General features: G+C 46.8%; 1 protein-coding gene across 11 annotated transcripts in view; it reads right to left on the bottom strand.

Annotated features, from left to right (window-relative positions):
• Positions 1 to 27,423, bottom strand: part of SLC39A5 (solute carrier family 39 member 5) — a 211,576-nt gene that overhangs the window by 131,129 nt on the left and 53,024 nt on the right. For 5 of the 11 annotated variants that reach the window (XM_085600323.1, XM_085600324.1, XM_085600319.1 and 2 more), the window contains exons 2-6: positions 23,222 to 23,708; positions 8,258 to 8,492; positions 3,843 to 4,020; positions 1,768 to 1,937; positions 1,505 to 1,657 (exon numbers count right to left, since the gene is read on the bottom strand). In XM_085600323.1, coding sequence (XP_085456449.1) covers positions 1,505 to 1,657; positions 1,768 to 1,937; positions 3,843 to 4,020; positions 8,258 to 8,492; positions 23,222 to 23,694 — 1,209 coding nt within the window. In that variant the 5' untranslated portion in view covers positions 23,695 to 23,708. Of the gene's footprint in view, positions 1 to 1,504; positions 1,658 to 1,767; positions 1,938 to 3,842; positions 4,021 to 8,257; positions 8,496 to 23,221; positions 23,709 to 27,423 lie in introns of all 11 variants that reach the window. The other 6 variants (XM_085600328.1, XM_085600317.1, XM_085600320.1 and 3 more) reach the window with 3 other exon arrangements.

The raw sequence follows: 27,423 nt of genomic DNA, 5'->3' as shown, positions 1-27,423 counted from the left end.
GGTGAACGCAGTCAGCTCCTCCTGCTTCCACATGCTTCGAATCCTCAAAAATCTTCAAATGAATCCCAAAGCGCACCAGGCGTACCATCACTCAAGCCCTAATCACACTTCACTACGGCAATGTAGTCGATGCCGGCATCCCCAACCACCTCCTCCACTGACTTCAGCACATCCAGAACGACTCAGTTTGGAGCTCCCATGGCGCACCGACATCACGACACAACTCAGAGAACTCCACCGGCTGCCAATTTAAACTCCTCACACATGCATAAACGGCATTGCATAACATTGGTCAGGCTTACCTCAACTGCCGTCACCACTTCCACCATCCCACCAGACTCATCTCACTCTCTCCCACAGACACCCCTCGCATACGCAAAAGCAGAACAGGAGGCCTAGCCTTCTCCTTCCTCGCACCTAAAACTTGGAACGAACTCCCTCTACATATAAGAGTCTCCTCCTTGCTTCGGTAATCCCTTAAGAAGCTGAAAACATGGCCCGTCAACTAACATCTGGCAGACGACCTACACACCTGCTCCTGTGCCTGGATACAGTTCGGATGAAAAGTTGCGCTTTACAAATCCAAATTTACATAACTTAACATATAAAAACACACCACAGTGTTTAAATGGCAAATATATGTGTTGGGTGTAGGGCCAGATTTGGAAAAACAACCCCAGAGCCTTCAGATTTATAGAATCCTTCAAGCTATTTCCAAGCATCTCGGTTTAAATGGCAACTTTAAGTGGAGATTAATGGGGGGACCATAAAATGCCCAAATTGACTGCGCATAAAATCTGGATTTGGCAAGTAAAACCGGATTGGTATTCCCACACCTACATGAAACCAAGTATGTGTTGACTTCATTATTGTCAGGTTTGCTTAATGGTCAATTTCCAGGTAAAGGGCTTATCCTTGAGGCAAGTCACATTTAGCTGAGGTTTTAGAAACTAAACAGAATTTCATAGCCTACCACAACATTCCCAGAGCAGGCTCTTTCACATATGCCTGCCTCTCACTTTTCAGTCCATGCTGCCTGGTCTTCATGGGTCCTAGGGTTTATTACCACAGCCTTAAACAACAAACATAACTCCAATACCCTAGTAAGAGTGCCTCATTCAACTATGGCCCACTCACCGCCTTAAGCTGTTGTACAGTTGTGGACCACCTCAACAACTTAAGCAGTTAGAGTCCAACTTCTCCCCTCATAATTGGCATCTTTTGAAAATACTGTCTACTAACTGTCCTTGGAGTTAGTTCATTGTGCAGCTGTTGTCTATGTCATTCCACAACATTTTGTGACTAATAGTGGGCTTCCTACCATGATGTCTAGCACATTAGGACTATTGTCCAATGCCTGCCATTGTAGTGCAGCACATTGTACAGCTGTGGTTTACCTCTTGCGTTCATGACCAGAAAGGTATTGTTCACATCATTCCTTGGTACTTCAACAACTTGAAATCTAGACTTCTCACATATGCCTCATTACCTCAGGCAGTGTTACCTTTTTCTTTGGTCTCCGCTTCATCAGTCCCAGTATATTCTCAATGAGAAACAGCAGGTAAATCCCAGCCATAACACAAAGCCCCTTCAGAATGCTGTCTTCTGGGGCTTCCACTTGTCGCGGCCTAACAACCTTGTGATGTGTTCCTTGCGCCTATAACACACAAAGCATAATCAGGTGTAGCTTCCCCTCTTCACTCAGTGAAGACAAACAGGGTAGCGGTCAGACATGCTGTGGTCAACAAAAGCTGAGTAGATACTCACATGAGGCAGTAGATGGAGCAACGCGTCACCACACAAAGTACCTACAGCCAGTGCCACCAGGAACGCTAGCAAGAAGCGGAAAACGCTCCGCCTGAGGAAGGGCACAAGGAGAATGGCCAACAGGGAAGGCACACTGATGATGGTAATGGCCAAAAAGCCAAATCCAACCACTGCAAGACAAATGGAGACAAACATTTTCAGTCAGAAGGCTGCAAGGACAAAGAAATACCATGCTGAGCTGGTCTAACAACATCCACTCTGAAGATGTCATCTGATTAGAGAGGATTGCCTTCACCCTAAGGAGCATTGACCTCACCACTCGAGCTGGACCACTTGGTCTTTTGTCTCCTGCTGATTGGTGAATTTTTTTTCTCCCCAGGGTTTTCTGTCCTGATCATGAGAGGAAGGTCCTTCGGTTGAACTACAATTTATCAGTGCACCTTCAGGATGGCTTACAGTCCTATTGGTTGCAGGACGTCAATGCCTCTAACAGGGAGCATGAATCCTGTTTGCAAAAAACTCTTCGACCAGGCTGTCATCCATGGTGAGAAGCAAGGACGACAAGGATCCTTGTCCACCTAGTTTAGGTGACTGGAAGCCATCAGGAGAGATCTTGAACCACAGAGGTCCCTGGAATCAAGAGGTCATGATCTAGAAAGTCTGGACACCAGTCATAACAACTGATGCATTAAATGCTTCCAGAGTGCTCTGGCCCAATGACCACCAGCCACACCTGGGGCCGTGTCCCCCTGCACCTGGATACACTGATATGTCTTAAATAAACACCACTAAGAGTATGCCCCCGTAATGTAAGTTGTACTCCTGCAGAACCCACGGGCATGTATCACTCCAAAATCACAGACGCACCCAGAGAATTAACCCCTCCCGCAGTTAGACCAGTTTCAGTTAGGCTGCAGCTCTCAAGAAAATCACATAATCCTCCAATTGTATGCCAGTTCTTGGTGAAAGCCTGGTTTCATCAAACATATGTAAGAAAAATAAAGTCTTTAAACAGTTACTTGCGGATTAGAAACATAAACGTCTTTGCTGCGGTGGACCTACCACCAAGGGCTAGCCTAATGGTAGACAGGGAAAAAAACAGGAGGGGGCATGGGATGGTGCCTCTTTCACACGAAGAGAAGCTTAAGAATGTTTTTCATAAATAACTTTAGGCAAAAGCAAGGTGCATTGTTGGGGGTGTGGGTCAACACAAGGAGGAGGGTGATGTGGTTATGGGGCGACTTGGAGGAACTCTAGTTTAGAAACCTCCCTGTGCTTTTGTTGTGTGGTGCTGTTTGATATAAACACAACCTCATTGGGTCGAAACGCTGACGATAATTAGAGGTGCTCCTTACCTTTGTCGAGCAGACTGCACATCCAAGCAAAATAGGATTTCTGCTACTACATGTATGTTTTCCACTGACACCATATTGTCATTTATGTATTTTATGTTAATGTGTGTAATGTCTTTTGTATTTAATGTATTACAGTCTTGATCCACTTTGTCAATCTTATTTTTTTCTTTAATGTATACGTTACATGAGACTCATGTGTGTTCTCTCATTATGTTATTTGCATCGTTTCACGATATACGATTGACATTATACATGCTTAATTTCATTTCGTGTTGGTGTCATTTTGTTTTTCATTTGGTAATTTGATGCTTTGCACAGTTTATTTTTCAAAATTCTAGTGACAGGATATATAAAAAATAAAAAAAATTGGTAAAAGAAATAGTGTACCCCCTACAGAACCAATTGTTATTACATACCACCAGATTTCCCAGGTTCTGCTGGATACTGGGTAACCCCGTTAGTCTTCATGGTAACATCAAAGCAAGCACTTTGAGAATGGCATAGAAGCCTTCCAAAACACTGCTAGAACAGCCTGCTGATTGGCTGGAGGAGTATTATTAAATCACCTACTTCAGTGTTTCAGATACCAAGCCTTTATTGGAAGGTAGTGCCCTCTTTCTAAACCAGCTAATAGGCGACACAATCCCCACGATTTCATTTCATGTTCAAATATTTAGGAAATGTGTATTTGCTTTTCCTTTGTGATGTGATTAGACTCACCTGCCATGTCCCACGCAGCTTTTTCCTGCTGGACACGCAACACATCGTCGTGACGGATGCAGACACGACTGTCTATCTGGTACAGCAAAGCTGGGCAGATCAGGGAAAACTGCTGAGGTGTCAGCTCTTCGATGTCGCTCAGCCCAAAGTTCAGCAGGAGCTGGGTGACATTCAAGCACTAGAAGACCAAGGTAGAAGGTCATTATAGCACCATAAATGCAGCCTTTGGTGATTTGCAGGATAAAAAAAGAGGTAGGATTGAAGTCATGAAAAGTCCTATAAAGGTAGGATTGAAGAGATGAATCAGTAACAGAACATGCAGGTATGCATCACTGGATTTGGAAAAGGTGTTGGAGATCACAAAGGCCCAACAAAATCAGGATCAGGGGCTAAGATACAACAGAGCGAGGGGGCATGCAGCATGTGAAGCTTGAACTAAGGAGCAAAATTGGGGTCAAAAGAGGCACCACAAATTGGGTCAAACCTACCAATGAGCCAGAGAATGCATAACATATTAAACTTGGACTAAGAGGCAAGGCTGAGGGCCAGAGGAGTCCCCTATAAACTAAGATTATACCACGGGAAGAGCAGAATATGAATCAAGGACTCGAAGACAAGATTGAAGTTGAGAGCACCATGAACCGAGAGGTGGTGAAAATAAAATTTCTGCATGGAAACTGGATTATCGTCTGACCAGGCTTATGCCCTGGTAAATCGAGTGGGGCTTAGCAGTCAATAACATGTCTATTAGTGACCATGTGTCACTGGACTGACTGTCCAAGGCATGCAAGACTTTGTGGCTCTAGAGTTCTCTGCAGTCCTCCCTATTCCACTGTTAGCACCAGGTACAGGACAGAACTTCGCATTGTGATGGCGACTTCCACTCAGATTTTTCACCCGTTGTATCTCCGGATGCGAGAGATAGCTCAACTGCATAAGTAGATGGCACCACTGGCTTCCATTCCACACTGCACACGACAACAAGGAGCTGAATACAGGCACCGCACCTGCCTTTCCATGAAGATGCATTGCAGTGCTCTTATGGATTTCAGTGGTTTAGAAAAAATAAAACATTTATACAGGTCCTTTAAATTAATCTGCCATTGAATCAAGTAAATTGCCATTGAAGACTAAAGGAGTCAATCTGAGCAGTGCCTGTTGGAAAGAAACACTGCTCACAGACCAACACAATATTTGTCGGCCAAAAACAACTCCAAATCTTACAACAGATGCTACCTGATTTACCCCAAGGTGATCAAGGCACAGAAAGCCAAACCTCACATGGTCAAACACAAGAAACCAGTTTGGTCCCAATCCCGGAAGCCCCCTTCAGGTAAGCTGAAGTCAAACGGAGAAATCGAATTAAAAGCACATGAAATATTAGTAAAGCTCTTAAACTTCTACATGATCCTGTTTTTGGTAGAGGTTTCATAGGCCTTTATCGAATCCTGCTCACTGATTAATTTGTAATAAAGTAAGTGCCAGGGCCCTTCTCGGGAGGCCACTGCATCCTGTACCACCTTTGCCCTGGCCAGGTCTGCCAATGACAGTCCTAACCTAACTACAAACCATCACACTCCTACAAGTGTGACAATTCAGACTATTCTAGTCAACAAAATGCTACAACAAAGGCATGTGGAACAGGGATTGTTCTTTTTTTTAAATTACAGAGATACTTTGACAGCGGACTGCTGTTTCTGCACCTCACATCAATTTCAATTGCATCAGGTTCCTTGCGCAACAAGCCCTTGTACCAGCCGTCAGGTGATGCTTCTGTAAGTCAGATCCTAAGCAAATAGAGGGGTTGGGCGTGCGTCAGGTGATGAAGTCCAAGAAGCCAGTATTTGGTTTTTCAAATGAATCTTTATTTTCAATTAGTTAGTTCTCACAGAATTGGTAATTTTACGGTCAGCCAACGCATTTGAGAACTCCGTCAGGGCTCAGTAGGCGAGTATCTTTTCTTTGAAGTTAAAGGGATATGTTGAGAATAATCGCACTCCACAGGTAGAATGGGTGCAATGTAGCCTAGGTCCAATGTGACCTCTTGTGTCGAAATTGAAAAATGGATCCTTCAGTCAAGTCGATGTTCCAGGCTATTCCTCTGGAAGCAATTAGGATATCGCAGGGCCTCAGTCGGCCTCAGTAATATATAATGGGGTCTTCCTCAGGACTGTAAAGGGGCACCGTAAACCACCATTGGCTGGGTGATTGCAATGATAGTAGTGGGCCCGTGGGCTCCTAGGTCAGAGAACGGACAGACGGCATCTTCTCATAAGATAATGTCAAAACTCAACTATGTTCTTTTCAAAAGAAAACTTCCAACGAGGGGGCTGAGTTTGAATCGGACGGTTCCCAATTACTCGTGGAAAGAGCGGTCATCATTACGGGGTAAACAAAATTTCAAAGTTCCAAAGGGTCTCTCGAGGCAAAGTGCATCCGTTCACTTCAACGGACTCTTGAAGTTGGGCTCCCCTCAGCTAATTTTGGGGCACCTGCAGAGCATGATGTTATTGCTGTCCGACTTGGGTTTTTCCATCAACAATTTCAAATCCCATCTGCAACCCAACCAGAATCTGGGTTTGTTTAAGGGCCATCTTGGACATTGACCCGTTCAAGGCATTTTTGCTTCACACCCATCCCCAAAGCAAGTCCACAACTTTCAGGCTATGATCCCATCCATGGTGCTAAGCCAGTTAGCTCCCACCATCCTGCTTGTGCCTGACGCTCAGTGGCACATTCAAGCCTTTCAGGGGGATTTATGCCTGGAATGAGCCCAGGCTTGAGGATTCCTGTCAGACAGACAAGATCACATCTCCAAGGAGGTTTTTCAGGTCATGCAGTGGTGGATGATAGAATGGCATGCCACATGTCAGGTTGGCATTTGTTTCTCCCTCTAGAGACTACCGCAGTGACTGTTGCATTGTCAGTGCTCTGGAGGTCCCCTTAACCAAGTGGAGATCCGAGGCCTGTGGTCCCCATCAGAACAACATCACCATATAAACTTGCTGAAGTAATGTGTTACAAAGTTATTTGTCATTCAGGAGGCCCTTTAGGTGTTTCTGCCATCATTAATAGGCAGGTACATGTTGGGTACTAAAAGACAACTCGTTAGTACTTCAACAAGCAGGGTGGTAAGATTTTCATACTCTTTCTGGACATGTTCCGGCTGTGACGCTGACTGACACTCCCCTGGATTTTGCCAACAGTAAATCAAGTAATGGAGTTCTTCAACATTGGGGAAATTAACTCAGCAGGTGTAATTTTGCCGACCGCACACGGCATCCGCACACAAGAGTGACTTAAATATCCCCACCCCATTTTGGACTCCCTTGGTGATCCTTTAACCTTCTCTAAAAAATCTCAGTGCCCAGCGTTTTGCACCTTATAGTTTCCATCTCATTGATATCTAGGGGAATTTCTCATTCTGTGTAGTGGACTTCCATGGTTAATAAGGTTTCAAGTTAAATTTGCTCACTGCCAGTAACTATTTCAATTTTGCAGCCACGGTCAATGTTGGAGGGTGTGGCAAAACGGAGCGTGCATGGGCAGTGCCTACATTCAGCCAAGTACGATCATGTCCGGAGTGGGATGGAGTTACAAAGGCAGCCGATGCTGCCACGAACCAGAGTGTAGAAGCTATTGCAATAGTTTACGGATCCATTCAAAAGGTGAGAAATGTGTCGGCAGATACAGTATCCACCAGAAAATGAGTTACCAAGTGGAAGTAACATTGATTTGACATTCTGAAGTGTAAGAGTGAAGGGACACAAATAAGACTAAGAGGACTTGGGACCAGGTATCTGGGTGAAAAATGCACTGAAAACTTCCCAACATAAATATCCTTCCATCTAAGTTTTTAATGAAATATAAAGATTACTTGCACACAACTCTCTCTCTCTCTCTAGATGATCACAGCAAATGAATGCTGCAATGATTGTATGACTGGGAAAAAGATGGAGTTGATTACAACTTGCATCCTGTTGGCTCTTTCAAATTGCTGGCAGTTCTAACTAGATTATATATTTTTTACATCAAAGACACAATCCCTCCAAGTTAGTTGACCTGACATCTGAGCTGGCATTGGTTTCCAGGTATGTTGAGTAATTTGTGACAAAGGAGCCATTCTTCCTCTTTTTTGGATTCGTCTGATGAATTTTAAGCGGAAAAAATTCATACCACTACTGTGCCTGCATATCACCGTTTGCTTAGCACTGCACGCCAGAACTTTAGAAATGGATGTTAAACAGCTTACCATTTCCAGGAGAATTATGGAATTTGATTGACTATTCTTGTTGACACAAACCTGATCCTCTAGCAGCGCATATACAGATTTTTGTTTACACATTAAAAAGTGTAGTATTCAAAAGCAAGCCTAGCCCAATCAGAGAAGAAATGGGTCTAAAATGACATCTCACATCTCCATGCAGGTGGCTGTAGTTAGAGTGGTCCAGTAATAAGAGCTTCTCAATGATATTGCTCCTGGTCCAGTGATGGCCGACCTGCACTTGTTCCTGCCTGCTCCAAGATGGTGGATTCCGTGCACGGTCGGAGTTGGCCAACTCCCTCCCAGCTTTGGCCGTCGTCTGAACGATGTGGGTCTTTTCTGGCTTAGCCGTTGTTCGCTTTGTCCAAATTTTCACAGACTGAGACCTGCTGAGACATATTAATGAATTTTGCTTATAATGTTACAGGATAGATATCTGGAATACTTGGTAACTCACATTTGTATTTAAAAAGTTTATTAAGTCAGAACAGTAAAGTTAATGAAATTTCTACTTGCAGTGTTTCAAGGCAATTTAAAAAAGAGGATATCAAGAAAAATAATTCAATTAATTATTGTTCAAAACCAAATAGGAAAAGCTAACATTTTATCTATCAAAAATAAACAGTAGAAAGGTTAAACATACAAAGAAAAAACAAAATAAGGCATTAACACTTAATAGAAAGGACAAACTATTCCTCATTTTGAAATATACCATAAATAAATGTAATCTTTGGTATATGCGGACACTAATCGTTAGTACCAATTTAGTACCATCTGAAACAAATGCGGTACTTTAGGGATACTACCAGGAATTAAATGTTCCTACATAAGAGGCAGATGTATAGAACAATGGACGCAATATACTGGTTGCACATCACAATCAGTATTTGTGTGACCAGTGTGGAATTTTTTTAAATACTGAAGTCAAAAATAGGTTGGTTCACAAAATTCTGGATCATAGTGGGTCACAATCCGACCTAACTCATCAATATTTATGGAGATAGGGAGCAAGACCTCTGACCTCCTGGTCAGGGAACTCTGCTCTCTGCCCCAGCAGCTCCATCTTTGCGCCGCTGCCCCCTACACCTCTCTGCTCAAGTAGGTGTTCGAGGGCCTCCTCCACCCGCAGGCACCTGCCTGCGCCTCATCCCTAGTGGTCCTGTGGGAGAGCCTTGCTCTTCTGCTGGCCAGCGATATCTGTTGACTGTCTTTTTGTCTGTATTTGTGCCGGTTTACTGTATTTTGCCTGTCTTTTCTGTGGTCTCTGTTACTGCACCTGTTTTTTGTATTTTATGCCTCTGTTGTGTCCTCCATTTCTCTGTACCCATTTTGCTGCCCTTTTCATGCTGCCCCCGTGGCCCCTCCCCCCTGCCGGTTCCTGCTCCCACCTCCCATCTGCGTTTCCCTCCCCTGTTCGCTAATTAATGGTGGCCGCTGTGTGGATGTGCAGCAGACTCGCACCGCTGGAACGCCGAAGGCAAGCCAGTCGGCACCCATCTGCGACAAGCACCACGGACCCTGGTTCTCCAACCACCCACTGCTACGACTCAGCTGCCCTCCACGCACCCAAACCTGAAAGGAACAACTGCCAGCTGTCTATGCCGAACACCACCCACAGCCAGTTGTCCTGCCGACACGGCTGACAATCTGCCACCACCCTCCCTCCAGACACCAGTACACCCGAAGCCCTGAGATGCATCCTCCTCAACATGCGCTCCCTGCACCGACACACAGTAGAAATCTGGGACCTCTGGGACACCCTCTCACTAGAAGTCACCTTCTTCACAGAAACTTGGATCAACCCCACCTCCGCCCCGACATTGCTACCACCATCCCCGATGGATAAAGATCCAGAGGAAAGACCGCCCTACCCATCCTGGAGTGGGACTCGCCATCGTACACAAGAACTCCCTCTGACTCACCACCTCCAGCACGAACGACTCCTCGTGCTCCACGGAACACCTCCATTTCCAGACTCAGACCAGCCCCCGAACGACCCTACGCGGCAACCTCACCTACAGACCTCCAGGACCTCGAACCACGTTCACCACAACCATCACCGACATCATCGCACACCAAGCCATCGCCTCAATGGACTACATACTGCTCGGAGACCCCAACTTCCACCTAGACAACCTCAGTGACCCCAACTCCTCCGTCCTCCTGGACAACCTCGCCAACATCGGACTGAAACAGCTCGTCACCACCCCCACACACAAGGCAGGACACACTCTCGACCCCATCTTTGCAGGAGGGAACAACATCCAGTTCAGCCACACCGCACCACCCCTCTGGACGGATCACCACTGTGTACACTTTTCTTTCGACAAAGCCACCACTCGCAAACCTACATTACGCCCTCCGCAAAGGAACTGGAGCCAGGTCACAAAAGAGCACTTCAACTCCATCCTCAACCACGATCCCCCTCCCACCTCGACTGATGCCAACTCTGCAGCCAAAGAACTACACAGATGGATCGCCAACTGCACAGACAAGCTCGCCCCCCCAACAACCCAGACAGACAGCGCCCCATGAAAGCCACCTGTTTCACCACAGACCTTCAAGAATCCAGATGCACCTGTAGATATCTCGAGAAGCGATTTAGAAACAGCAAAACCGTGGAAGACCAGACCACCTAGAAGAACGCCATGACAAAGTACCACCAAAAGGACCTTCATCCGGAACAAAATCCTCGCCAACTCCAGCAACTCTAAGGGACTCTGCAGTGTCATCCAGGAATTCACCAAATCCCCCAGCGAAGCCACGGGCGTCACACCCTCCCAGGACCTCTGCAACATGCTCAGTTCCTACTTCCATCTGAAAATCAAAATCTCTTCTATGACAGATTCAGCAAACAAACATCAGACACCAACACCACTCCACCCTCCAGCAATGACATCCAGCCAACCATCTCCGCCTGGACCCCAGTAACCACCAAAGACACCGCCACGACCAGGAAAAGCATTCCCTCAGGAGCCCCCACAGACCCCTGCCCGCTGCATATTTTCCACATAGCCACCGCCGCCATAGCACCCGAGCTACGATGCACCATAAATGCCACCTTTGAATCCGGTACATTTCTCAACAACTGGAAACACGCTGAAGTCAAGCCACTCCTCAAGAAACCTTCTGCAGACCTAAAAAACTACCGACTCATCTCTCTCCTCCCCTTCGAAGCCAAAGTCACTAAGAAGATAGTCAACGTCCAGCTGCTGAACTTCATCAAAGAGAACTCCATCCTCGACCCTTTCCAATCCGGATTCCGCAGCAACCACAGCACAGAGACCACCCTCCTCACCGCCACAGACGGCATCCACACACTCCTCGACCAAGGCCACACCGCGACCCTCATCCTACTAGACCTCTCTGCAGCCTTCGACACAGTCTCCCACCGCACTCTCACTCCCAGACTCCATGACGCCGGCATACAGGGAACCGCCCTTGACTGGCTCTGCTCCTTCCTCACCGGCAGAACCCAAAGAATCAGACTCCCACCCTTCCTCTGCAAACTCACAGTTATCAACTGCAGAGTACGCCAAGGATCATCGCTCAGTCCCACGCTCTTCAACATCAACATGGCCCCCCCTCGCCACCATCGTCAGACAGCATGGACTCAGCATAGTATCCTACGCAGAAGACACCCAGCTCATCCTCTCCCTCCCGAAGGAACCAGACACCACCAGACTCAGCTTCCGGGAAGGAGTGAAAGAAGTCGCATCCTGGAATACGCAGCAGCTGTTTGAAGCTCCATTCGGAGAAGACCGAAGTCCTCATCCTCGGCCCCACCGCCTCAGCATGGAACACCACCTGGTGGCCCTCCGTCCTCGGCAACCCACCCACCCCCCACGGACCACACCCAGAACCTCAGCATCATATTCGACTCCTCCCTCACCATGAGCCAACAGATCAACGCCGTCGCCTCCACCTGCTTCAACACCCTCTGCATCCTTCGCAAGACCTTCAAATGGATCCACTCCGAATATAAAAAGACCGTCGCCCATACACTCATAATAAGCTGACTAGACTACGGAAATGCCCTCTATGCCAGAATCAACAAATCCCTGCTACACAAACTACAGACCACCCCAGAACACAGCGGCCAGGCTCGTCCTCAGCATCTCATGACATGAACACATCACCCGACACCTGCAAGACCTCCACTGTCTCCCTGTCGAGAAGAGAGTAACCTTCAAGCTACTCACCCACGCCTACAAATCCCTCCACAACACCAGACCAAAATACCTCAATGAAAGAGTCTCCTTCCATGTACCCAAGAGAAACCTCCACTCCGCCGACCTCGCTGAAACCCCACACATCCGCAGAGCCAGAGCGGGTGGCAGAGCCTTCTCCTACATTACGGCAAAGACCTGGAATGAGCTCCCGATCAACATCAGACGCTCCCCACTCTGCACACTTTCAGGAAGAGCCTCGAGACCTGGCTCTTCAGCTGACTCAGAGCTGCCCCGCCCCCCCCTCCCCAGCACTTTGAGACCCTCACGGGTGAGTAGAGCGCTTCACAATTCACCGATTGATTGATTGTGACTCACTACTGCCCATCATAGGCATAGTGGCCTACTAGTTTCCGCAGACCACCATGAAATGAAATGAAAAGTAAATTTATATAGCGCGGTTGCTGCCCAGAGGCGTCCAAGCGCTAGAGGCCAGAGTGAGTTGCTTGCCAGAGGAAAAAAATAGCGGGAAGTTAATGAGGGGCATTAAACAAAAAAGTCTTCAGCTGTTTTCGAAAAGAGGAGAGGTTGGTGTTGGACCTAAGATGAAGAGGAAGTGAATTCCATGTCTTGGCGGCATTGTAGGCGAACGTCCTGCCGCCAGCTCTTACCTTTTTTATTCTGGGGACTATGGCCATACATGCCTGGCTAGAGCGGAGGTTTCTGCTGGGTTGGTACTGTTTTACTAGGTGCCGGACAATCATCGGTCCTGTGTCCCAAAAGGCCTGGTGAGAAATACACATGGCCTTAAAGGTGATTCTTTGTCGCACTGGTAGCCAATGCAGCCTGCTCAGTCCAGGTTTGGCTGACTGTCTGCGCGGCAGCTGGAGCAGTGTGCGAGCCGCACAATTCTAAACTATCTGTAGTTTGCGCAAGGTGTATTCCGGGGCACCGAGATAAAGGACGTTGTTGAAGTCTAAACGGGACTGAATCAAGCCTTGAATGGCCACCTGCTTTGCCTCCACAGGTAGAAGAGGGAGGACTTTCTTCAACATCCTAAAAAGTCCGAAGTAGGTAGCCGAGAGTTTAGTAGCCTGGGTGTTAATGAGAGGGTTTTATCAAGCCAAACCCCAAGGCTCTTAATATTGTCCTTGGGTATAGGGGGAGCACCTAAACAAGAGGGCCACAAGGAGATGAAGAAGGTGGGATTTGTGGGACCCAGGAGCATCAGCTCAGTTTTGTCCCCATTGAGCTTGAGGGAGGAGGAGGTCATCCATCCCTTTACCTCCTCTAAGCATTTTATTAGCCCACCTGAAGTTGACAGACCAGCCTCCTGCGCCAAGGAGACCACTAGCTGGGTGTCGTCCGCGTAAGAAATTATTTTAACTCCAAACGGACGGACAACCTCAGCCAGTGGTCTCATGTAGATGTTAAAAAGCGCGGGGCTTAAGGAGGAGCCCTGTGGGACTCCACACCTCAAAGGTCTGCTCATGGATACTGTATCTCCATCAAAAACTTGGAAGGATCTGTCACTCAAAAAGGATTTGAGCCATAGCCATGCTCCATCAACTATTCCGACACTCGTGAGGCGGCTCAGCAGGGTGCCGTGGCTGACCGTATCGAATGCCGCACTTAGAGCAAGGAGGATCACTGCCACTGATGCCCCTTGATCTAAGATTTTTCTGGTTTCCTCAGTGACTGCCAGTAGGGCAGTCTCTGTTCCATGTCTGGGTCTGAAACCCGTCTGGGTGGAGTCTAACAGCTGGTTGTTCGAGAAAATTCACCAGATGGAGGTTGATGTATCTCTCGAGAATTTTGCTCACCCATGGAAGTAGAGAAATCGGCCGGTAGTTACTGAAATCAGTGGGGTCCAGATTAGTTTTTTTTAGCAGAGCCCGAACCATGGCCCGCTTCCAGGCAGGAGGAACAGTACCAGAGATGATGGAGGCATTCAGGAGGTCCATGATGGTCGGTAGGATAACCTGAGATGCCAACATCATGACTTCTGGAGGTGCTGGATCACACGGAGACCCAGATTTTACCTTGCGGGCTATAGAATCCAAAGATTCAGGATCTAGTGGAGGAAAGGGATTCAATATTATCAAGGATTGAGATGGAGTATCCCCCAAATTTGTCTGACCCTGAGCTATGGGAACGATTGCTATAGAGGGGAAAGATGAATAGATTTTATTAACTTTCTGGTGGAAAAATTCTGCCAAGTCATTGCAGTGGGCTGTTGTTTTGTCCTGATGCATGCTAGAAGAGGGAAGTTTAGTAAGATTTTTCAATATTTGAAAAATTTCCTTAGGCTTGGACTTGGCTTGTATGATTTTATCAGAAAAGTATGCAGATTGGGCAAATTTAACCTCGGTTTTATAGATTTTAATTGCCTCTCTATATCGGGCTTTTTCCTCCAAAGAGTAGTCTAAACGCCACCGTCTTTCTGTTTTCCTGCAGTGGCGTTTCTTTTCCCTAAGCGCCTCTGAATACCAGGGGGCCGTTTTATGAAAACGTTTCAACGTGATTTTACCCAAGGGGAGAGTGGCTTCAAGGGATTGTGCGAGCCAGTCTTCATATTCCTAATTGGCCAAACATGGGTCCTCATTGTAGGAGGGCTGGTCAATCGCTAGTCTACTTGCCCAGGCACGAACAGGTAGCCGCGCCCAAGATCTGGCATTCCTTACAGTGGGTCTAGAGGGGAGTGGCTTGAGTGTGGTCCAGGTGAAAGGCACAAGTAGGTGGTCAGTCCAAGGGAGGGAAATAGGCAGCCCGGCCACAAGGTCTGTACAGTTACTGAACACAGGGTCCAGTAAGTGGCCCTTAATGTGAGTAGGTGCTTTCACTCGTTGGACTAATTGTAGTGCAGCTAGATCATCTACAAGTGTCATAGCAGTGCGGTCCAGAGAAGTATCAAAATGAAAATTAAGGTCCCCTAGCAGAGTATAATTAGAGGCAGTGCTAACCCGTTCAGCCACAATCGACGGAAGAAGATTGTGAAACTGTTTAGGGGGTCCCGGGGGGTGATATATGACCGTACCTGAGAAGCAGTTGTTAGGGGAGAATTCCAGACTGAATGCTAAGCTCTCGCATTCTGGAATTACTTCAGAAATTACTCGACAGTGGAATTGCTCTTTATATATAATGGCTAGGCCTCCTCCTCTCCCTTCAGGACGATCCAGCCGAGTAATTTGGAAGCCTGGAGGGAGGACTGTCACTAAGACAGGATCAGAGTCCGACGCAAGCCACGTTTCAGTGAGAAAAACTGCATCTGGCATGTGTTCCTCTAACAAAAGGGCAATTTCCACCCTATGTTTTGGCAGGGACCTGCAATTTAGCAAAAACATACAGTAATCCTGTTTCACATCCCGAACCTGAGTAGGTTTGAGGATTTGTTTACACCTCGGACAGATCACTGGAAGGTCCGTAGCATGATAGACGTGCGAGCAACAATCAGTTCCCAAAGACCTCATACTAAGCAGAGCTTCCGCGCTATAATGCCTGACATATTGTGGCTGAGATGTAGGGGGCATGGCCCTCGGCCCTGTCCAGGCACGGACGGGCGCAGACGGGCTTGCCTTAGGCGCGCCTTCGGCGCGCAGACGGCACGCCCGCTGCGCTCGTCCGCTGCGCGTCCGGGAAATGCACATATTTTATAATATGTGGGGGGCGTGGCCTGCCGGTAGTGGGCGTGGCCTGTGTGCTCCGGGGAAATGGCGGCAAGCAAAATAGTAACCCGCGGCAGTGCAAGAGTCCGCTGCGCGGGGATGCCCAGGGAGAATGAATGGTAAGTTAAAACACACAATATTACACCCAAATGTTTAAAAGCTAGCAAGCGTTTCTCCCGTCTTCCGCCTCAGGAGATTAAAAGTCCTCTGATCGCGCTCGTACTCAGCGCGCCTTGAGTACCTAAGTGTGGGGGGGGGGCGTGGCCTGACGGTAGTGGGCGTGGCCTGTGTGCTCCCGGGAAATGGCGGCAAGCAAAATAGTAACCCGCGGCAGCGCTAGAGTCCGCTGCGTGGGGATGCCCAGGGAGAATGAATGGTAAGTTAAAACACACAATATTACACCCAAATGTTTAAAAACTAGCAAGTGTTTCTCCCGGCTTCCGCCTCAGGAGATTAAAAGTCCTCTCATGCCCGTGACAACTTTTAAAATATACTCATATATTTTTAAAAGCAGCCTAATCTGGCACCTCCCTTTTTGCAAACGGCTTACCACTTCATGTTGGGAGTCAGTAAAACTTCAATGTTTTGCAAACCAGATTTGTGTTGTAAAACATTGGTACATACCATAACAAATTCCGATTTGGATAGGATTGCCCTAAACATGCTCCTTCCAAATAATGATTTGTTATGCCCTTCTGGACCTATTTTGCGATTTAGCAACCTGTTACCCAATGGCAAAATCGGTTTATTATATTGCAAAAAAACATTTTTACCGCCACAAACACCCAATTGTTACATTTATGAATACAAAAATACTTTGTACATATGGTCCTAAGTCCTTCAATTTCTCATAAAGCCCTGCCTCATCTCATAGAGACTTCTAGCTGCAAAATCCTTACCTTAAAATATTCCCCAGGAGTCAGATTGGATCTGGAAAATTTTCGAGCTGTACCTTTGCGCGCCGGTAGTCATCCATCGGGTAAGCTCCACAAAAATCCACCCCCCCCCCCCAAAAAAACAAAAAAAGCTCTTCAACTTCATCATGCTTAACCAAATCTTCGGACGAGGAGTGGGAACTACATCACTCGAGGCCCTGCTCTCTCACATTGAGACTGCCTCTGGGTCTGCTCCTCACCTCACTTAGTTTCCTAGAGTTGGAGCAACTCCCGCCCAACTGTGAGAATAGAATTTTTATGAGGCCATGCACCTAATTTGTTGGGCGGGATGACTCCTCTGGAACACCTTCGGTGGTTGCCCTCCGTGCTAGTCAGGCCGCTTGGATCCGTAGCGACAGATCAGAAGACCATGACCATCTCTGGAGCCCGTTCCAGCAATGTCATTCCCAGTGCTACCAATGTGCCGACCCCTTCATCCTATCCAACTCCAATACGGAGTTATAGCTGCGTCGGCCAACAGACTCTGGTTAAAACTCAACCTTCCGAGTTAGAGCTAGTCCCTCATTTTTCTGACAGGCCTGGAAAGCAGTATGATTGGGGAAGATCTGAGAATCCCTATAGTTACACCCACTAGATAAATCCAAAAATAAGTGGTACGAGAAACTGGTGGATGCCTGTGGGCTGGACATCTCCCCAGACACTGGACAGGTCTCTCCTTCTAGTGCGACTACCAAAGAAGGGGCTTTATTTCTTTTATTTGCTATAGTATTGAGGAGGGCAGCTGAAGCCTTGTACCCTATGCACCCCTCGGTGGCAGTCAAGACTAATGTCTTCAGAGAGGTGCCTCAACCCGGTGTTGCCCCCCCCCCCCACACAACCTTTCTCCCCTTTAACAAAGGCCTCACAGATGTGCTGCTCAGGACCTGGGCCAAGTCTACCACAGGGCCGCCTGAGAACAGAATTGCCCAATGCCATTGGCCTGCTCCAGGGGACCCAGCTTTACTCACACAGCATCCCATCCTGGAGAGTCTCATTGTCGAGGCCTCCACCTCCAAGGTCAAACCTGGTGCATTCCATACCACACCACCAGACAGGGAATTCAAGAGACCGGACACCTTTGGCAAGAGGATGTTCTCTTCCACACGCATTGCAGTGCGGTCGGTGAACACTGCATACTTTTTGGGCACAACCACACGGTTTGGGATTCAGTTGCACAAGTGCTGCCCCTGGTCTCTGAAGAATTCATGGACAGAATGCAGAACAGTGTCATACATTCACCCCAGTTCAGAGATCTGGGCCTAAATCCATTGTTTTTTTGCTCCCCATGCTATTCCAGTTTGAACCCAACGATATGCAAATCAGTCTTGACCCTGCGCCTAATGAGAATAGACCAGCCCGAACTGCCAGGCCAGGTCCTCCCTGGACTGGAAACAAGCATCCTAGGACCGGTTTCAGGGTTTCACCCCTCATCAGCTAGGATAGCTTGACTCCAGTGGCAGTGGGGTGGCATGGTGAGCAAAAGATGACGGATTTAACCCAGATCTCTTGACTGGGTGTGAATGTTTTGATTTGTTCTGCATTCCGTCCATCAATTGTGTCTTTTGCTTCCTCGCCCTAAGTGCGCCGGGCATGCTCAGACGTGGGTCCCGGGCTCACTGTTCCACAGGATTCAAGCTATCCTGGCTGTTGAGGGGTGAAACCCCAAAACCGGTCCTAAGATGTTTGCTTCCGGTCCAGGGAGGACTTGGCTTGGCAGTTCTGGCTGTACTGTTCCCATGAGGCACAGGAGCAAGACTGATTTGCAAATGGCAAGGTCTAAACTGGGGTGGCATGGTGAGCAAAAGAATGATGGATTTAACCCAGATCTCTTGACTGGAGGTGAATGTTTTGATTTGTTCTGCATTCTGTGTATCAAATTGTGTGTCTTTTGCTTCCTCGCCCTAAGTGTGCCGGGCATGCCCAGACGTGGGTCTCGGGCTCACTGTGCCACTGGATTCACGCTATCCTGGCTGATGAGGGGTGAAACCCCAAAACCGGTTCTAGGATGCTGGTTTACGGTCCAGGGAGGACCTGGCTTGGCAGTTTGTGCTGGACTGTTCCCATGAGTCACAGGGTCGAGACTGATTTGCATATGGCCAGGTCTAAACTGGGGTGGCATGGTGAGCTAAACAATGATGGATTTAACCCAGATCTCTTGACTGGGGGTGAATGTTTTGATTTGTTCTGCATTCCGTCCATCAATTGGGTGTCTTTTGCATGGTCTCTGAAGAGGCGTGAGCCATACTGCCACAGGCTGTTGAAGATGGCAGAAATGCAGCAAAGCTCACCATTCGCTGCAGACAACATACAAGTGACTCACTAGGCAGAGCTATTGTGTCATCAGTGGCACTTAGACCCATGCCTGGCTGAGATCTACTGGCTTTTCAGGCAGTGTCCTAGCATCCTTTATGGACATGCCCTTCAATGGCACCCATCTCTTCGGAGACTAAGCAGATTCAGGGCTGAAGGGCTTTAATGACAGCTAAGTCAGTGCCAGGTCCTTGGGACTCTCCATGGCCCCATGTCAACCCCATTCTGCCTTTCGTGTCTTCTGTGGCTATGGTAGGGGCTACCAACAGCGCCCATTCCAGCCACATAGGCCAGCAGACTTCCCAGTCCTTCTGGGATCACAGTTCCCACAAGCCTCGTGAGCACAAAGCCAGAAATCCACCCAGTCCACAACTCCCAGCAGCCACAGCCTTAAAACCACTTTAGTTTGCCTTTGTACCATCATGAGCACCCAGTGGGAGGGAGAATCCGACATCACCTGCCCCGCTGCTAGTTCATAACATCAGACAAGTGGATACAAAAAATTGTTCAGCGGGTGTTTCTCCATCCCTTTCTTGGAAACCCCACCACCCATTCCACCATCCGCAGAGCGGCTGACGGAGGACCACTTCTCCACCAGGAAATTCAGGCTGTTTTGGCCAGAGGAGCCATCAAGTGGATGCCTGCATCAGAAATAGGTTGTGGTTGGTATTTCCGCTACTTTCTGATGCTCAAGAAGGACAGCGGCCTCTACCCTATTTTACATCTTCATCTCTTAATTTTTCCTGAAGGAGAAATTCAAGATTCTCACATTAGTTCAGGATCGGTCGGTCCTCGACCCTGTAGTCTGGATGGTAGCACTGAACATTCAGGATGCCTACTTCCATGCCTGCCACAGGTTTTAATGGAGGTTCATGCAGGGCAATGAGCATGATCAGTTCACTGTACTCCCTTTCGGACTTACAAGCGTCCATCGGGGGTTCAACAAGGTGATAGCAGTGGTTTCAGCTCACCTGTGGAGGTCAGAGTTCCAGTCTCAATGATTGGCTGTTGAAGGTGGGCTCACCCCAGGCAGTCTACCACCTCCATATTACGGCAGACCTACTGCAGTCACTGGGGTTCATTATAAACATGCCAAAGTCCCACCGATTCCCTTTTAGGCACTCCCCTTTTATCGGAGCTGTTCTGGACACACTGCAGTATGGGCCTATCCTTTGGAACGACGAGTCCAGTGTATTTAGGCTAGGAGAGCGATGTTTCAGCCTCTATCCTGGATTTCAGAGAGAATGACTGAGGGTTCTGAGCCTCATGGCCTCCTGTATCCTGCTGGTAACACGCTTGCTGGCATCTGCAGACTCTGCAGGAGACCCTGAAGTTCCAGTGGGCACAGCATCAGGTGAATCTCTCCAACCTGGTTGAGATATCGGAAGGAACTATGAAAGATTTTCCGTTGTGGCTAATGAATCATGATTGGGTCAGCAGCAGAGTCCTCTCCCTTCCCCACCCAGAGCGGACTGTAGTGACAGATGCATCACTTCTAGACTGAGGCAGCCTTCTGGGGAGGTGGAGATCAGAGGGCTCTGATCTCCGGCGAAGTCTCAGCGCCACATAAATATGTTGGAAGTGAGAGCGATCTGACTGGCACTGAACGCCTTTCTTCTTTCCTTCAAAGGAAGGCTAGTTCATGTGCTCATGGACAACACCACCACCATGTGAAATTGCAACAAGCAGGGCAGGATGGTTTTGTGGACCCTGTGACATGAGGCCCTGTAGAGTTAGTTTACTGCAAACACTTTCTGTGCTCCCTCCTTACACAATTTTTTTCCCAGACAAACTGGTTTTGAGAAGACGTGACTTAATCCTGGCGAAAGTGATAACTTTTCATGCAGACCAGACCATCACATTGCCTACCTTCTTTGCTCCGCCTCACCCTTCCAAAGAGGAGGAGAGCGTCCACAGCCTGGAATCAAAAAGAGAATTGCCGTTCTCCATTGCTCATACCAAATCAATCACTAAATCAAAGTGGAGCGTATAAAGTGCACAGATACTTCAAGGAGTGTCTCAGCGTTGCAGGTGTGTAGCCCACTGATCCACAATTTATATGTTAGGGGACACAAACTAAAAGGCTTCATTGAAAAGCCAGGTTTTCAGGCTACTTTTAAAAGAGCCCACATCCTTAATAACCCACAGGTGCAGAGGGAGAGCATTCCAGCGAGCAACGGCTAGCCCAGAAAAGGAGGATCCTTCCCATTTCTTCCTCCTTGTCTTAGGGACCACAGCCAGCAGTGAGTCAGCCAAATGTAGGGTTCTGGAGGGCAAATAGTGGCAAAAATCGCTGAGATACATATTGAGAATCTAATTCTTCAACTTTGCTCTCGCCCAAATGGGCAGCCAATGTAGCTCCTTGCGATGGGCCTGAACAGAAACGTTCCTCTAGATATTCAACAGGAGCCTAGCAGCAGCATTCTGCAACAACTGGAGTCTCTTGAGCAGGTACAGTAGAGTGAATTGGCATAGTCCAGCCGAGATGTTATGAGGGCATGGATTAGTCTTCTGACAAAAGGCAGGGAGAAGGAACAGAAACTTCCTAGGGTAACCCAGAAGGCCAAAACAAGTCCTAACTGTGCTCTCCACTTGCAGTTTGAAGGACAAGTTACTATCAAACTTCACTCCGGGGTTCTTCACTACCATAGTAGGAATCGGAGGAGATGGAGCAGAACTTGGCCAAAGCTCGCCACCCTACAAAAGGTCAGGACATCTCTGTCTTGGTTGTTTTGCACTGAATGTTGCTCTGGCACATCCACTGACACACAGCTGAGAGACATGCTTCAAATCTGCAATGGGCACTACAGATGTAACCGCCCCAAGTGAGAAGAATCTGCATGTCGTCAGCATGTGAGATGACCTGCACTCCAAAGGATTCCACCAGCGTTGCCAGCGGAGACATATAGATATTGAACAATGTCTGACTCAAGGCAGAGCTCTGGGGAACCCCAAACTCAATGGACTTTGAGTCAGAAACACATGGTGGCATCCACACCGACTAAGATCTGTTTGATAGAAAAGAATGCAGCCAGGTCCAGGCGATCCCACCTATCCTGATGTCCTGCAGACGGCGCATCAGGATCGGATGGGAAACAGTTTCAAATGCTGCCAAGAGATCTAAAAGCAGCAAAGCCATCTTCTTCTCGTTGTACCAGAGAGTTCCAGGTGGATGATTAACTATTCTTTGGGTTTGTCGGGGCGAAGAAAGGAAAGGCCATGCAGAAATGGACCATCTCACACTAGATAGTGCTCAGCATTAAAAACTGCTACGCAGCTCCGACTCGCAGGCAACAATGCCAATCTTATCTATGCCTTTGTACAGCGCTGTGATACCCTTATGGGTCATGTTCGAGCTATATAAAACTTTTAAAATAAATAAATAAATAAATAAATACACTGTGCTGTCGATCAGCATAGTGCAAATTGACCCTAGATGACTAAAACCTCTCCACAAGATCACCTCAGAACATTACATGCTCTGTGCAGCAGAAGGCTGCCAAGCAGAACCCCCTCCCCCTGGACTATGCACTACGCTGTCCCCTTCCCACTCCTTTGTTTTTTTTTTTAGGACAGCGGTTCCAAGTGTTTTTTGTATGTGAAATCGTAGGAAGCACCTGTCCATTTCTAAACCCTTTTTCAATTTTGCACAAATTCTTAACTGTGTGTTCACACGGAGCACTCATTTCACTGGTTTTAGTTTAGTTAGGTTTGCTGCATAAAAGTGTATATGATCTGAGAATCTTCTATATAAAGGGGTGATTCTGTCACATCCTCTTGGTTTTGTGGCGCTGTACAATACATGAAGTTTTGGTATTCCTTAAAGCATGAGTAATAATTCCTAATGATACCCAATCGGACATTGTTGCACGTTACTATTTCATAACCCCTGCAGAAGCGCGCCATAGCTTATTTTACGGAATAAAACAGAAAGGCATTTACATTGTTGACAAGAGGTGCAAGTGGTCGTCAAATTGCAGGGTAAAACAAGTGTAATACATTTGAGCAAGCCACTATCTGCAGGGGCGTATTTTACCTGGATGTGGCATTAATGTCAGTTTCTCCAGCATGCTCCAGGCTGGAGTGAGAGTGGACATGCTTCTGCTCCTGTACCTCCAAGATGTCCAAGTGTGAGACGTGCCCGTGACCGAGATCTTCGTGCTGGATCTCCACCACCTGCACCTGGCCAAGCCCCAGGTTCTCGAGGAGGCTCGTCAGTCCATGGAAGGACAGGGTGCCGTTCTGACCATAATGCATGAAGAGCTGCTGAAGGTAGTAGCTCTGCTCCTCCTCTGCATCGCGGAAAAGACCACGCCCGCCATCTACATTGGCATCATGGAGAATACCTCGTTGGTCTTTGTACGGAGCATCTTTTGTCACAGGAAGCACAGAGGGTTTGAAGGGACTGGACGAGGCATAGGACTTCAGGTCACCCTGGCAGAGATGGCTGCAGATGAGGAGGATCAGCCATAAAAGGCGTGAAGATGCCATGTGATTTACAGGGGCCATTGAAAGAAGATATCCTGAAAGAGAAATAAGGGTGAGTGATGACCACTTATCACTCCTATTTAAAGATACCACCACACGTTACAAGATCTCTACAAGAAACTAAATCAACGTATAGCAACCCCATTTGTGAGGAGTTGAAACTCTGGGCTGCTGCTTTAGAATGCCACTGGAAATAGATGCCAGCTGGCACCTAGAACTATGAAATGTTACCAGATTAGGGAGGGAGACAATGGGGGATAAAAGAACAATACATCACTTGTCCTGGCACATTTTCGAGGTCCCAAAAATTGCATTTTGGTTGACTCATTAAGGACTTTGCCATCAGGCGAACCTGCAGCTCAACAAACCACTCAAGAAGGTAAAATCCCACCCGCTTGACTACCTAGTCCTTTAGAACAGTCTTCCGAATTTTTTCAATAGCTCAAAGATCTCTGCCCACAAATACTTATTTTTATTTGTTGGTACTTTTTTATAGGATTCCAGGTTACCTACTACCACTCCATGCAGGTTACAAGCCCAGATGAGGGCATTTGGTAAAGCAAGGAAAGGAAGGATTACATTGATGTATGGTTTGGTAGTATAATGTAAAATGTACAATGTTTTTGAGTAATTGTAAGTATGCGTATGTTTGGATGAATTGATGACAACCAGGCTACTTTCTCAGTTCTGTGTGAAGCAGCTGAACTGTAGTAAGCCTTGGAGCCAGGTCAGCAAGGATCTGAGGCTGCACAGGGGCACAAGTGGCCAAAGGGGAGTTGAGCAGAAGGTGGTGTCGCAAAAGGTTTATGCTACACAGTGTCATCAAGCACGGACACACACATCACAGTACACGTGAGGAATCAGTGCACAGGCATGCATATCATGACTTGTACTCGCACAAGATGGTGGCAGGTCATGAGGCCAGAGCCACCAAGGAGAGATCCATGGAGCAAATGTACAACTTGCGGAGAACAGTCATTGTAAACAGGAGAGTGGACAAACTGCAAGGTCTCTTTAAGAAGTCATTGGCAAGGATAAAATGGATGAGACATTCTCTTTCTATTTGCTCTATTATGCTTCCAGCTAAGAGCCTTGATCAAAATGATTCTGATATTCACTCAAGCTCTTTCCTCCAGCAGTAGTGCCCATTTATTACCCTCTTCTGCCATTTAGGGAGGCATGGTCAAGCAGATACCTACAGTGGCACCAGCCATGGACGATACCATCAGGAGGGTCTTTGATGCTGTAAATTGCCAAGAGGCTATAAAAATGGCAAACAATGTGTTATAAGGCGGCCAGTGGATATATTAATATAATGGAAGGGCATTGGTATTATTGGGCCACGCCCAGTAGAATCTCTTAGCCTGAAAGGGAAATGTACCCTTTTTGGAGAAAAGGAGAGCTGGCAGGTGCTCCGTCTCCCTCTCTAGTGAGATTTACTCCAATAGATGGGAGGGTTTGGAGCCAAACCAGTCAGGGAATGCCTGATTTGTAGGTGATAATAAATAGAGTTCTTCCTTTTACCCAAAGTCAGTACACACTGAATAGCTGGTCCTGTTTGTTTCAACAGCATCAGAAACCAATGAGTTTCTAAACTGAAAACACGGCAATAGCGCACAGATTTGTTAGCATTACCAATCACGGTCTGCTTCTTTAGGCCCTAAACCACTTACACACTTTTTCTAATATTAAATGTAGTTGTGTTTACATACAGTTAGGTCTGTCTTACATGTAACACGCATCATAATCAATCAAAAGCCCTACCCCACGACACTGCTGTCATGCGCTTGACAAATATATGCCCCCAAATTGTATGCAAATTATAATCTACGACAATGTTAACTTTTTAGCAGAAAATGGGTGCTCAGTGGGTATTCGATACAGCTCAGTGTTTCAGATGCAAGTGAAGAACATCCCCGTCATTTTCATTGAGGACCCAGAGTACAAAAAGGGTTTTAGTTTCATTAGTACAAAATGTAGCTGGGACCTTATGGTGCACACCATATAGACATCCCAAAGACGTTGCAAAAAAGAAGTTGAGGAACTAGAAGCACTAACACAAGCAATCAAAGATAATCACATCTGAAGCAAAGATTCTCCTTGAGAAAATCGAAAAGGAAATTAACGTTTAAAGACAATACAATTAGCTTCAAAATAGCTAAATTTGAAAGGGACACTAAAACTTTCAACATAGAAGTTGCATATCCTTATTTGAAGGACGATTTCTATACTAAGACAGATTCTCGCCGAGCCCTTTCCGAGTACCAAGGACGTTCAAAGAATCGGTTTCTAACCTTTTCAGAATCATCATCGTCCGATACCTCAGGAGAATTGGATCCCAGGGAAGGACCTTCAAGACGGCAACATTCTTTTTTAGAGAAAGGCGACCAAAAACCCAGGGTAAGATTCAAGCCACAGCCAGCCATGGGAAATGAGAACAAGGCGCCAATATTACAAGTCATGAAAACAACATCTATTGTGAATTTGTCTGACAAAAAGTTAACCAAAGATGAAGAATCTGTACTGGAGCTTGGACTCAAGTTTGTCCCAAACAAACACACTCATTACACAAAGTTGAAAATAGAAGCAATTTAATTTTTTCGCAAAATTCGTCTCAAGGCGTTCTTTGAAGGCAAAGAATATAAAGGAAGTGGTGAACAGTCTGGTTTAACGAATAAATCAAAGTTTGTGCCACCGGAACACAGAATCCCCAAATAAATTGGGGCGTTTGAAAAAGTAGTGCTTTCATCCATCGGCCAACTGGAGAAACAGAAAATCAATCTGAAAAAGAACATAACACCTCAACAACAACAAGTCATATGTGATTTGAAAAGTGACGATTCGGTAGTCATAAAGCCAGCTCATAAGGGTGGGGCCTTGGTGCTATGGCCCAAGAATACGTACCTAACTGAGGGTAGAAGTCAAGTCCATAATCGAGAATGGTACCGTCAAATCGAGGGGGATCCCACACGGCAAATTCAGGAACTAATCACAGGAATATTGAAAGAAGGTTCCGAGCAGGGTTTCCTTGGTCCTAAGGAATTCGATTTCCTTTTAAAGAAACATCCACGTACCCCTGTTATCTACTTTCTGCCATAAACGACTTAACGATCCACCAGGAAGACCAATTGTCTCAGGGTGTGACTCCATAATGGAGCCCATTGCAAAATATGTATACATCTTCTTAAAACCATTTAAGGAAGAAGTCCCATCCTATCTAGGAGACACAATGGATTTTATTATCAACGTAGAAGGCCAACAATTTGATTGCCAGTTGTATTGGATGGTTTCATTCGATGTTATCATTCTATACACACACAGATACCACAAGATGAAGCCTTGCAGGTAATAGAGCTTTATCTGGAATGTAGATTGAGACCACACAGAGTTCCAATTGACTTTATTCTATGGTTGGCAGAAGTAGCGTTAAAGAAGAACTACTTCAAATTTGAGGAATCATTTTACATGCAAACGAAGGGCACCACGATGGGGTGTCCCTTCGCGCCGGAAATGGCGGTGCTTTACATGGCCCAATATGAAGATAAATTCATTTTCAATAACAATCCATTTGAAAGAAGTATTCTACAATGGTATCGATATATAGACGATATCAGGTGTTTGTGGAAAGGTACAGAAGAAGATTTGGACATGTTCCATGGATGGCTGAACAGTAGACATCAAGATATTAAATTCAGCATCACCAAGAGCAAGACCAGATTGAAGTTTCTGGACGTTGAAATTGTACCACGT

The sequence above is a fragment of the Triturus cristatus genome, chromosome 4_2, assembly GCF_964204655.1.
Source record: "Triturus cristatus chromosome 4_2, aTriCri1.1, whole genome shotgun sequence".
Classification (NCBI taxonomy): Eukaryota; Metazoa; Chordata; class Amphibia; order Caudata; family Salamandridae; genus Triturus; species Triturus cristatus.
The sequence above is the reverse complement of the archived record's forward strand: the minus strand, read 5'-3'. Positions and strand labels throughout refer to the sequence as shown.